The following is a 12,462-nucleotide window of genomic DNA, read 5'->3' on the forward strand; positions in this document are numbered from 1 at the left end:
TAACATCATTTTCTAAGAGTAATCCAACAAATGTACAAACACTCCAGACTTACGACTAATTCAAAGATGCAGTTTGTCTTCAGTACTTTTAGACATCTATGTTGATGATATGTTAAGACAATGGATAAAAGAAATAATTTTATACTCAGTGCGTTAACCAACGAAATTATCCAATGACAACAATCTTTACTGATCACTAACTTCTTATAGCTGAAGTGAGAAACACTGTTCATTTATGAATTAAGTATTACTGAAAAAATTAGAACTTAACAATCTGGACCTAAAGACAAAAATTATAGAATTTAAGATCAGTAACCACTCCTAAGCAAAACTGTAATAAATGACCAGAAAACAGGGAGTGAATACATGTTACTTGGTAAATATCATGTATGTCACAGGCAAACGACCTATATTTTTATTTAAGGTTTAAACTATACTGATAGGTCCATATACAGAACACAATAAAAAGATGAAGATGCCCTAACGAAGTTCTACAACCTAATGGCAATACCATCTATACTCTATGGCAATGACATCTAAACAGTAAAATGTGGAAACGATATGAGCTACAGAAATGATGTTTTTAAGAAGAGCAGCTGTTATGATAAGGAATATATCGATCAGACAAGAACTAGGACTTAAAAGCATGTATTGCGAGATAAGGATTATATGAATAAATGGAGGGTGATCATGTCACAAGAATGGATGAAAACAGAATGTCTTCTAAACCTGCCTGTGTTTGGTAATAAGTAAGTGTTATGTTTGCATTGTGTGCACTATTCCACTTAGCACGCATAGTGCAGTTTGAAACCGACCTGTAAGGAAACGTGCTATTTCTCACCTTCAGAAGAACAGCTGCCATCAATGTTCCTAAAATATTCCAATGAGGCAGGAAGGGGATCTCTATCTTAGAATAGACACGAACTATTCCCTGTAATTGTATTTATTAGAATCACTTTTGCACATATTGGGTCATTATAATACACAAGAGCAATCAGACCTGTTCAGACAAAGGGAACCTGGTATCAAATTTCTCAAATAACATAAAATATAAAAGATCAATAATACCACAAAATTAAGGATAATTAATTATTTTATCTGAAAGAAAGACTCTCTGGTGGAAGACTATCCTAAGGTCGAGCTGAACAATGTTACCGGCTCTAACAAATTTTATTCTTTCTCCACAAATGTTAACGAAACGTGGCCATCAATCACACTAAGGAAATACTTTAATTTCGGGAAATATTACAAGGAGGAGAGGTCTTCCTACTTTGAACTTCGTTATCACTGGCGCAATAAATGGCTTGTGACACGACATTTACATTTAATGGCGTGCTCCGTTCTTTACCTTGTTGCGCAGCGTCGTCGGCTTGGCTGCTGCCATGTGTTGTCAGATCTGTAAATCTATCAAAATCCTATATTGAGCCTGGCTAAATCAGAAAACTTGCCCTACGTTTTCGTGTAGCGAAAAACGTCAACTTCACCCTAGTCTGCTTTTAATGGCTAAGCACACGCGCAAGGCTGGCACGCCATGTGTTACTCTGCTGTCGCTGTTCATCCAATAATTTAACTATATTGACACTTTTCGTTTAACGCTCAGGAGATTTGCGAAAAGAATTCAGCCAGCTCTTGACTGAATTCTGAAGCCGGATGAACAAAGTGTTGACACCAATATACCTCCTTTCCCTGTTGTCAAGTCAGAGGGGGTTGCCCTCCGACCACACTCGAGAACATCTGAAGGGAAAGTGCCTGTTGCTCTGGGCAGTTGCGCATCTCTTCAGCCTAGCTTCGCGTCTCTCTAGAGTGGGTTTGGACACTGGGTGGAACAGCCAATGGTAATCTTTCTTTCATTTCTAGTAACCATGGTCGCCCAAATAGCAAATGGCTTAGTAAGTATAGTGTCGTATAATTGGCTGGCTTTCAAGTGAATAGCCAGGTCTGTTACCCTCCTTATTAACACTCCCATCATCCACAAGAATGGTAAGTTATGTCCTCACGCGCCGCTCACGTGATATACTGTTCTTCCCCCAGTTCTCTGCCGTGCCCGTCACCTGCACTTGACCTTGACTAGGCTGCGGCTCTGCAGGCCGTTGTGTCACAGCATGGCTAACTAAAATTGGCTTCCCTTCCAGTGATGCTTCCACCCCGTTTCTACCGAACTTAAACATGCAAATTTACGTAAGGAAGTTATTATCCTCACTCTCGATGACACGTGCATTAAATCTCAAACACATAAAGTGTACACACAGAAATCCGTCCCATGTCGCAAAACCAGTGTCTTGCAACACTATGAACGACACGTAAAGCTGAGGCACCAACATGTAAGGTGTCCAAAATCCCGACACCTACCAGTCTAAAATAATAATGACTTATCGGCCAATAGACCAAAAGAGAAAACGTCAGCAAGGTAGTAAGACATGGTCGGAGAGATGAAACAGAAACTAAAAATAGGCAATAGAGGCACTGTAAAAGAGGACTTAACAGGAAATTGCTTAATACTTCATGAAAGAACAAGGAGGAGATGGCTCAAATGGCTCTAAGGACTATGGGACCTAACATATGACGTCATCAGTCCCCTAGACTAAGAACTACTTAAACGTAACTAACGTAAGGACATCACACACATCCATGCCCTAGGCAGGATTCGGACCTGCCACCGTAGCGGCAGCGCGGTTCCGAACTGAAGCGTCTAGAACCGCTCGGTCGCAAGGCTGGCCAAGAAGAAGATCAAAATTAATTTCCAGTCACCGAAATTTATATAACCGGCTCTATGTGGTGGAATTCCCAGATGTATTCAGCAGTGAAGAAACAGACTGTTTGGTGCATCTGTCAGTTTAAACCAACAGTTACAAGTGACTCAACACTTAGAAAAGCAAGAGCGTCTAGCAACAAAGAGTTCGTGAGCTCCTCACGACGTATAAAACGTTGATTTAACTTACGGAGAAGCATCATGGAGATGTCTTCGATCCGCCGATATTTTCAAGGTAAGAGATGTAACGAGAAGGCGCTGAACAAGGAAAAATAGCACCCACACCCACACTGTAAACACCAGTGTCTCCGCACAACCAAAGCTTATTTTCATAAAACGCATCTCTGACTTCAGAGCACTTTGGCAACAGCACATGTGGCTCTTCTGTGGTCATCTTGGCGTTCTTTCATGAGGGGAGTACAGTTTATCATTCGAACGATCAATTACCTATATTTTCTAGATAACGAGCTTTCAGCGATGTTAGAAGAGGTTTCTTTGTCTACAAGGGTGGTTATGTTCTTCCACTACGATGGAGTCCATGAGCATTCCAGTCGTCAGGTGACAGATTACCTATACCTTTCATTCACGAGAAGATGAATCGGCAGAAATGGTCACGCTTCGTGATAACCAAGTTTCCTGGACTATACCCACTTCACATTTTTGTCTGTGGGGACGATTGAAAAGGGAAGTGTACAATGAAATGTGAAACACAAGAGACGAACTGATCCTGTGGATTATGAGTGTTGCTGCGCTAATGAAAGATCGTCATGACGAGCTCAGATGAGAATTCGGAAGTGCGTTAAAGTCGGAGGTGGAATTTACGATATTCAACTTTGAACTTAATGATTTGCCTTTCCGTAACATCTCGTGTATTTGTTTCAGTTACATTCTAACAGGTATATCTCTGTAATCAATGAATACTAGACCTCCTAAAATATTTACCATTTCTCCTGAAACGCTCTTGTGGCCTCCAAGGTTATCATCAGGTCAATCGTAACTTACAGATGTAAAACATAAGACATTAATGAGGGCGTATGTACGTTTGAACACTAGGTCAGAATATACGAACTTAGGATCCTGCACAAGGTTTACGAGCCAGTTCATAAAAATAATAATAATAATAATGGTATATGGAGGCTTGAACCGCTCTGACACTGTAAGATTTATAAAAAGCAGCGGGATAGGCTGCGGTGGACGTATTCTTAGCTGGATGCTGGAAGAAAGACCAAAAAGGTTTTTGGACAGATACCGAATGGAAAACGAGACACGAAATCAATGAATGGAAAATATGGAGAAGAGTATAAGAAGTTTTAGATGTAAGAGGATGGAAAAGAACAGCACCGGAGAGGCCAGAAATCAGGACGCTTATTGAAGAGGCTGAAACCCGTACAGGCTTTCATTGCCAAAAGATGAAGAAGGAGGAGGAGTACGTTTAGAAGAATGTGTGATATTTCCTACCATTGTAATCACTCGTAAAATATGTGATAAGACATAAGAGAGAATACGGCGGATACAGAGACATAACTGATAGTCATTTTTCCTTCGCTGAATACTCGAATGGAATTAAACAAAACATTGCAAATACGGACACAACATACGCTCTGCCGTGCATTGTGCAATAGCTTGCGATGTAGACAAAAATAAAAGCAGCACTAGCTTTACAGTTTGCTCTATAAATATATAAAATTTATTACCAATGACGACATGTCAGGTCGCACAAGACAGCTAGGAATGTGAGAGTGGGACTTTGTACAATGGGGTGCCAGCTGTCGTTGCACGAACTTTACATTTTGCCCAATAAGTATGTAAAATTTGTTACCGATGACACGTCACGACGCGACAGTAAATAAGTTAGGGGAGTGGGCCTTTTTACAGACAGTGCCCTAACGCTCGCGTTTGGTGTCAAGGAGCGAGGGCCCGCACATCGCGTCCAAGTGCAACAAAACGAAGGACTGATGTGGTGACAGGCCGTGCACGCCCTCGCGAAGGCTCTGCTCCCTCTGCTGCAACAGCCTGCGGGCCGCCGCTATGCGCTTCTCTTGGTTGACGTACGCTGTACGTAGTTTCTCCAGGTCCGCCTTCGCCATCCTTAGTCGCCGGCGCACCTCCTGTAAACAAGTACAGCAGCTATGTGACGTATTATTACCAGCCGTGCCACAGTATCGTGCATCTGGAGTAGTAAGGGGCCTTTGTACAGTCTGTGTGAGTGCTGCAGGCGCGTGGCTGTAGTGTGCCACAAAGAGGGTGAATAAACTTTGTGTAGAATGAAGGCAGCTGCCAAGGATGACACATACCAAGTAGCCTAATACACAGCCTCATGCCCAGCATGTAGACTATCTCATTACAAGTATCTGGATGCTCTATGTAATCCGGAATTGGCCATTAGATGTCACAAGACGCCGACTCGCAACTATACAAGGATGGAGGGCGGGTGGGGGTCAGTAGAGAAACATATGCAGGACCTTGAGGATCAAGTGATCAAGAAAAGCTTCGAAAGCGACTTCACAGTACAACTCAGAACAGAAAAAACGGGAAGCGAATCCTGAGGTTGCAAAAGCATGGGACTACAGAAGAGAAAGCCCACATTGTCTAGTACTTGTTCATAACCCCTAATGAATATAAAAATAGAACGGCTTAACCCCTATAAGAACTGACAGGCTACTGCGTAGGTGGAAAAAAGGATGAAGATTTGAAGTCAGACGTACTGTGTCTCCAGGAACCGTATAATAAGGGGGAAATAGCTCCAGTGAGCCAATAACCGCCCTAACAATCACCCGAGACCGACGTCATAAGGCAGAAATGGTAGCATTCGATAAGGCCATTACACTGACATGATCACACAAAATCTGTGAGGATATGTTAACCAGAAAGGAGAGTTACATCCTGTGTTCCATGTTTTTACAAATTAATGATGAGATCGAGAATACCTACTAAGGCTAAAAGATATTAATCACCTTGGATGATGTAAGCCTCTTGTTCAGGCCTTCGATGGAGACGAGACGACAGTGGAAAGTGAGTAGAAGAAACCAGCATGAAACTCAACCTACAGGTATTGAATACATCTCACCGTCCACGACACGGCGAAGGGAGAGTCGGGAGAAACTTCAGACACAAACGTCAGCAGCGGCGCTCCGTGTGACAGGCTGGAATGACGTCGAGTGATCACAACATATGTTGTATCACCACCGGAAGGGAAACCCAAGACACCACAGGAATCGTGTGCCTGTGAGCAAACTACTTGGAGTAACTAAGAACGGTGGGTGGTGGTGTAAACTTTGAAGTGCAAGAATTGACAGAGCCTATTACATAGAGTAGTGAAAGCACCGATGTCTGTTGTGAAAGATTCTAAATGAGGAGTACCTTGCATGTAGACTGAGGTAGAGTAGAAATTAAGATGTGAAACAAGGAGCCAGCGGGTGGGGGTCAGTAGAGAACAGCATAACCCGCGTAGAAAGAATACGATGCCTGCATGAAAAACTTTTTAAGAAACAGTTATGCAAAACAAAAATTGAGCTATGGAGATCATTCGTGGAAACTAACTTAGTCTGGCGTGAGGTCGGTCGCTTGACGGCGCGGCCCTGCCCGTTGCCGGCGCGCCGTAAGGCACGGAGGCTCGCACTAGGGCGTATCGCTTCTAGTCGGGCGTGCCGTGGCAGTCCTCACAAGGGGAAGTGACGCGTCTCTCATAGCCTCTCCTTCCCAAGTGGCTCTTTCCACCTTCCCGTGGTGCCAGACATTAAGCTAGGCATTTCTGCCTTGCGACAAAAGGGAGAGCTGCAACCCAACCCGATGCGAAAGCGAAGGGTGCGTGGCACAGGGGGAGCTGTGTCGAGGGACCGAACACCAGTCTCTTTCTGTTCGCAGGGCACAGGCCAGCAGGTGCTCTGCATGCCGGCGACTTCGTTTGTCGGCGTGGGATCGCAGCGCGAGTCGGCAAGGGTGCTTCGCCGCGCCCCTGGGTAACCGGGGCGTGTCCTGCCAAGCCCAGGAGGTGGTGACATCGCCTGGGCCAGGTTAGATGGGTCCAGACCGCAGAACGACTGTGGGACCGGCCCGCCACCTGAGTATGAGTGGGTCCTTGGCCGAGAGGTGGAAACTCGGGTAAGTAGGCGGCGAAGGGCGAGAGGTGCATCCGCCTCTCCGGAGCGAGGGGTGCAGTTGCCAAGGAGCGTCGCGTTAAATCGTCGATGACGGGGTCACCGAGGGGGACCAGTGCACTGGCGACAGTGCGTTGAACCAGACAGCTCAGGATTGCCCTTGACCTAGGTGTGAGGTCGGTGGGTGAGCTGTAGAAGCCCCCCCCCCCCCCCAACCATGCCAGAGGAGCCGGTCCTGAGCAAGAGACCGGCTCCCACCTTTCTATCACTCATTACAATCATGGCGACAAATGAAACGAGTGATTCGAGTGTGCCTCAATGGGCTTGCGCTGCGCCTGATCCCTCTCCCCAGGACAAGCTGGGACAGGCAGAAAATGAGACAGTAATGCAAAGACATTCGAGAATCACGTTGCTCATGGAGCAACACGTCAAAAATGGGAAAATAAGTCAGGACCACATTCTGAGGCTGTGTACCAGGGAGTCGGCATGCACCAAGTGTGGTGAGACTGGTCATCTGGTCATAATCGTAAAGATTGTAAGGCAGCAGCAATTTGCATACCCTGTAGAAATCGAGGTAAAAAATCTTGTGAAGCCACAGGACGATACTGCCCGACATACCGAATGCTCGAACAGAGATTAATCTCTAGAATCGACTATGGTTGAGCCCGACATACCGAACAGGATGCCAAAGCGAAAGTCTCCGAGCGAAAGGAGGAGGGACGCTATGAGGGCAAATAAATTCAAGGAATTTTTGAGGTCGCTTTCGGGCGCCGCTAAAATTGAAACAATGGACAAAGCTATACAAACTGAGTTCCACACGATGGACATAGGTATACAAAACTGACCTTCCCCTCATAGCTGCAGTTCCCTCCTCTGAAATGGCTCTGAGCGCTATGGGACTTAACATCTGTGGTCATCAGTCCCCTAGAACTTAGAACTACTTAAACCTAACTAACCTAAGGACATCACACACATCCATGCCCGAGGCAGGATTCGAACATGCGACCATAGCAGTCACGCGGTTCCAGACTGAGCGCCTAGAACCGCTAGACCACTGCGGCCGGCCCCTCCTCTGAAAGCCGGGGAACAAAGCCAACAATACACCAACAACGGCAAGGGCATCCTGTGGCTGTGGCAGTTTCTAAAGATGAGTAAATAAATAAACAACAACCGATCCAGGAAAATATAGTGACAAGTTTAAGTAAAAAATCCACCACACAAGGCACTCCAATTGTTAGATTATCACCTGTCGACCCGGTAAGGGTGTACCCCAATTAGAGTACACCATGCAACCATCGAGACTAGAGCAACCGACAACAGCCGACAACTGCCTTACGACATGTGGTCCGTGTAGGACATGAAGAGGGTAGGAAGGCAGCCTTCTCGGTTATGGAGGCTGTTGACAGAATTCAGCTAAAATCAGTGAATCTCCCCACTGACTTTGGAGCCTTGCGAGACCTGCTAAAGAAAGTATTCGGACGAGGAGAGAAATTCAATCTTGACGACATTTACCAACAATCAGTACTGGCACACGGACAAATTGCGTTCGACTGGAGCAAGACTTGGCCGAATGACCGAATACACACGTACTTTCCTTAATGACAAAAATAAATATTGAGCAACTTAATACTCATAACAGCCGACTTGTGATGCAGGAGCTCCGAAGGGAGGTGGAAGAGAGGAGACTAGATGTACTCTGTCTACAGGAGCCATACTCCCAAGCTGGGAAAATTGCATTTGCTGCCGCTACCTGGCAAATAGTCAGCAGAGGGGATGACCCAAGAGCGGCAATCATAATCACAATCAAACTTTTGAGGGTCACTACACTCCCACAGTTCACAACTAGTCATTGTTAACGTCGTGGAGCTGCAATCCCCAATGGGAATTATCACTCTCACAAAAATGTATTTTCAATACGGAGATAATATTGAACAGCATCTAGACCATCTAACGAGAGTAACCACGGCGTTACAGGGAAGAAAGGTAGTGATAACAGCTGACATCAACGCTAAATCCCCCCTGTGGTACACTGGCACAAGAGATGTAAATGGTGAAAAAGTAGAAGAGTTTATTATGGCATCGCAACTTGTGGTGGCCAACAGGCCTGGCAACCCTCCTACCTACGCTGCAGGAGGTGGACAAGGAACAAATATTGATGTTACTCTCGTAACACCAAACACACCAAACTTCATTCAGCACTGGAGGATTATAGGAAACGCCACCACAAGCGACCACAATTTAATAACTTCACTTTGGGCGAAAGAGAGTGCCGCTGGGCCATGGGGTGGGAGGTACAATTAAATTACAAAAGAACTGATTGGGAACGCCTACCGAGGGAGCGCGACATTCCACCATTACCGGAAGTTGACATACATCAGGACATAGACGTGGACGAGAGAGCGGGGGAACTGGTGAGTGCAGTAACCAGAGCGGTGAGGGCTGCTGTACCAACTAGGAGGAAGGCCATGGCGGCCTCTCCGTCACCATGGTCGGCCGAACTAGGAGAACTGCGTCAATCTGTCAGAAGGCTGAGGAGGCACTACCAGCGCAGTGCCGTCTGGAAGGAACGACAAAGGTGGCAGTTGCAATATAGAGAGGGAAAGCAGAGGTTCCAAAAGGAACTGCGAGACGTGAGGACGCGAAGTTGGGAAAGCTATGTGCTAAACCAGCTAGTCTTGGACCCATGGGAGCTCCCCTATAAGCTGATAAGAGAGAAAATCCGCTCTCCTACCGAGTTATCGAGAGTCAGGCACGGGGACAGGATGACGGAGTCTGGGCAGAAGACTGCAGAGGTCCTCCTCCGGTCCCTGCTGCCGGACGACAGTGCGGATGGGGAGACTGAAGGTTAACGGCAACTGCGAAATGAAGATCAAGATATATACAACAATGAGACGGCTGTCTACCCGTTCTCTGAAGAGGAGGTGGCAGCCCATATAAGATCATTAGAAAGAGGGAAAACACCTGGGCCAGACGGCATTGTGGCGGAGGTGGTGCAGTTCCTGCCCCCCCAGCTGACTACGCCACTTACTCATCTCTACAATGAGTGCCTAAGGCAAAGGAAGTTTCCGAGGAAATGGAAAACAGCAAATGTACTCATAATAAAGAAAGGACCTGATAAGGACCCTGCAGAAATAAAATCATATAGGCCGATTTACTTGTTAGATCTGTTTGTAAAGATACTAGAGAAATTGCTGGCTGAAAGATTGGCAGAACACCGGGTGTTGTGCAGGATGAGCAGCAGGCAGTTTGGCTTCAGGCCGGGGCAGTCGGTATCTGATGCAATCGCCCTGGTGGCCGAGGTCTGTGGCTCGACCCCGCACAAGTACGTGGTTGGGATCATGGTGGATATCAGTGACGCCTTCGACAACCTGTGGTGGCCTTTGCTCTTCTCCTGCTTGCGGGAGAAAGTGTGTCCAGGGCCGCTATACAGTTGCCTGAGGAGCTATTGTAGGACCGGGAGGTCTGACTATCATCCTCTAGCGAGAGAGTTGGAAAAGCAATCACTAAAGTATTCCCCCAAGGATCCGTTTTAGGACCCCTCTTCTGGGACATCCACATGGAGCCACTACTAGACAGTTTACAACAAAGCAAAGTAGTGCTAGAGGTGATAGCCTACGCAGATGACCTCCTCCTGTTGGTCAGCGGCCGCAGCCGGGAAGACATAGAACCGAAAATTGAGAGAGCCATAGAGAAACTCCAACAATGGTGCCACATGACTAAAATGACAATCTCACCCAGCAAATCCACATACCTGCTGTTAAAAGGACATCTAATTAGAAATCCCACTATCAGAATTAACGGCTCACCAGTTCTCTGGTGACGTGAGACACGCTACCTAGGAGTCATCATTGATGAGAGGTGGAACTTCGGGAAACACATTGACACTGTAACCCAGAAAGCTCTGCAGATATTAAACAATCTCATCTCGATAGGACACAAAAGATTCCATCTCCTCCCACACCTTATTAAAATTTACCATAACAGCATCCTAACCTCAATAGTGGGTTACGGCTCGGGAGTCTGGGCGCACAGGCTCACGAGGGTTGTGTCCGCCATGACAGTGAGAAGGGTCCAGAGAAGTATGATACTGAGATCTGTGGGGGCCTACAGAACATCTACAGGGGGGGCCCTATTAGTCATAATGGGGCTCTGCCCTCTGGACATCAAAATAAGGGAACAGGCGGCTGGTACTGGGCGAAAAAGAGGAATTATGAGAAAATTGTAGACATCATGGGTGTAAGGGTGGAGGACAAAAGGGAAATAAGGAAAAGAGGAGAAGAACTTTGGCAGGGGTCTTGGGAGGTAGAAGAAACTGGACGTAGAACTTTCCAGTTCATACCGGAAGTGAGGGAGCGCTTGGACATGAAATACTTTGAGCCAACACGAGGACTGATCCATTTTCTCACTGGCCATAGACCTTACCCGACATGTCGATTTGGGAAGAGGGCTACAGCCGCGTGTGACTGTGGCGTGTCAGAGGGTACTCCGGACCATGTGGTTTACAAGTGCCCCCTCTTCAATGATGTTGCGACTACATTTCGAGACAGACTTCCAAAGCACGACACATATCAACTGCTTAGTCGTGAGGACACTTTCCATCTGCTAAATACATTGGCCAAAGAGGTATCACGGAAAGTTTTAACAGAATACTTGAGGGACGTGAACTGAATAACTGAAACAACCAACACTGATCGCGTCCAGAGCCCTATTGCCATACCGCCTGTACGTAGACTGGCCTACTTTCCATCATAGTTGGAATTCGCCACGTGCAGGATTAGGGGAAGTGGGGGTCAATGCTACCGATAAGGACATGCACCGGATATGACGTAGGATAAGTTAGTTTGTAGGGCTTATTATAGGAAAATTATGTTAGGGAACTGCAGCGAATCTACATCGTGGCCTGCCCAGTGCCAGGGGCACGCTCTTCAGGTTTAGCTCGATGAACAAGGCTGTCAAAGTAGGTTTATATCTCACTGGCACACATGTGACGCTGCAGGCTATAGGAACTAGTTATAAGAAATGGATATAAGTCCTAGGTGCTAGACATTAAATGCTCATTGTATGTAATATTAACTGTAGCTCACTTGCAAATTGTAATTAGCTGCAACATAATTACCAGTTGTATAATTATTATGACCCACTAATCAGATAAGGAAGTGGGTTAATATTGTATAATTATTATGGTTTGTAATAACGATTTTTTAAAATAAACTAACTTAGGAACTTTTCTAAAAATTTACACAAGAAAACAAATTTCACAGCTGAATACAGAAAAACAATAACATTAACCTATATTTGTGCATAGAAAATTGCAAGACCCATAATTTCAAAATCTACAGTTAAAAGCTTACAGCACCACAATTCCCGCCTCATTGTGTCACCCGATACACATAAAAAAGCTGCATATAAAACGATGTTACACAAGGCAAACAAAATACGATGGAACAAAGAGGGCATGCAATTCACAATGTAGTGCCAGGTAGCGGGTTCATCGACGCACTTTCAGGCTGTTTTTCTACCGTTCCACTCATGAACAGCGCCTGGGTGAATTAAAAAGTTAAATTATTCTGTAAGAACTGTGATTTCTCTTATTTCACTACAATGATCATTTCTCCC

At 45.7% G+C, this 12,462-nt stretch overlaps 1 protein-coding gene across 1 annotated transcript in view; it reads right to left on the reverse strand.

Moving 5' to 3' along the window:
- Positions 1–4,632: 4,632 nt before the first annotated feature.
- The window catches only part of LOC126101420 (coiled-coil domain-containing protein 96-like), a 188,040-nt gene continuing 180,210 nt past the window's right edge, over positions 4,633–12,462 (reverse strand). The window contains exon 10 of the mRNA XM_049912081.1: positions 4,633–4,857. Coding sequence (XP_049768038.1) covers positions 4,633–4,857 — 225 coding nt within the window. The remainder of the gene's footprint in view (positions 4,858–12,462) is intronic.

The sequence above is a fragment of the Schistocerca cancellata genome, chromosome 9, assembly GCF_023864275.1.
Source record: "Schistocerca cancellata isolate TAMUIC-IGC-003103 chromosome 9, iqSchCanc2.1, whole genome shotgun sequence".
NCBI classification, from domain to species: domain Eukaryota; kingdom Metazoa; phylum Arthropoda; class Insecta; order Orthoptera; family Acrididae; genus Schistocerca; species Schistocerca cancellata.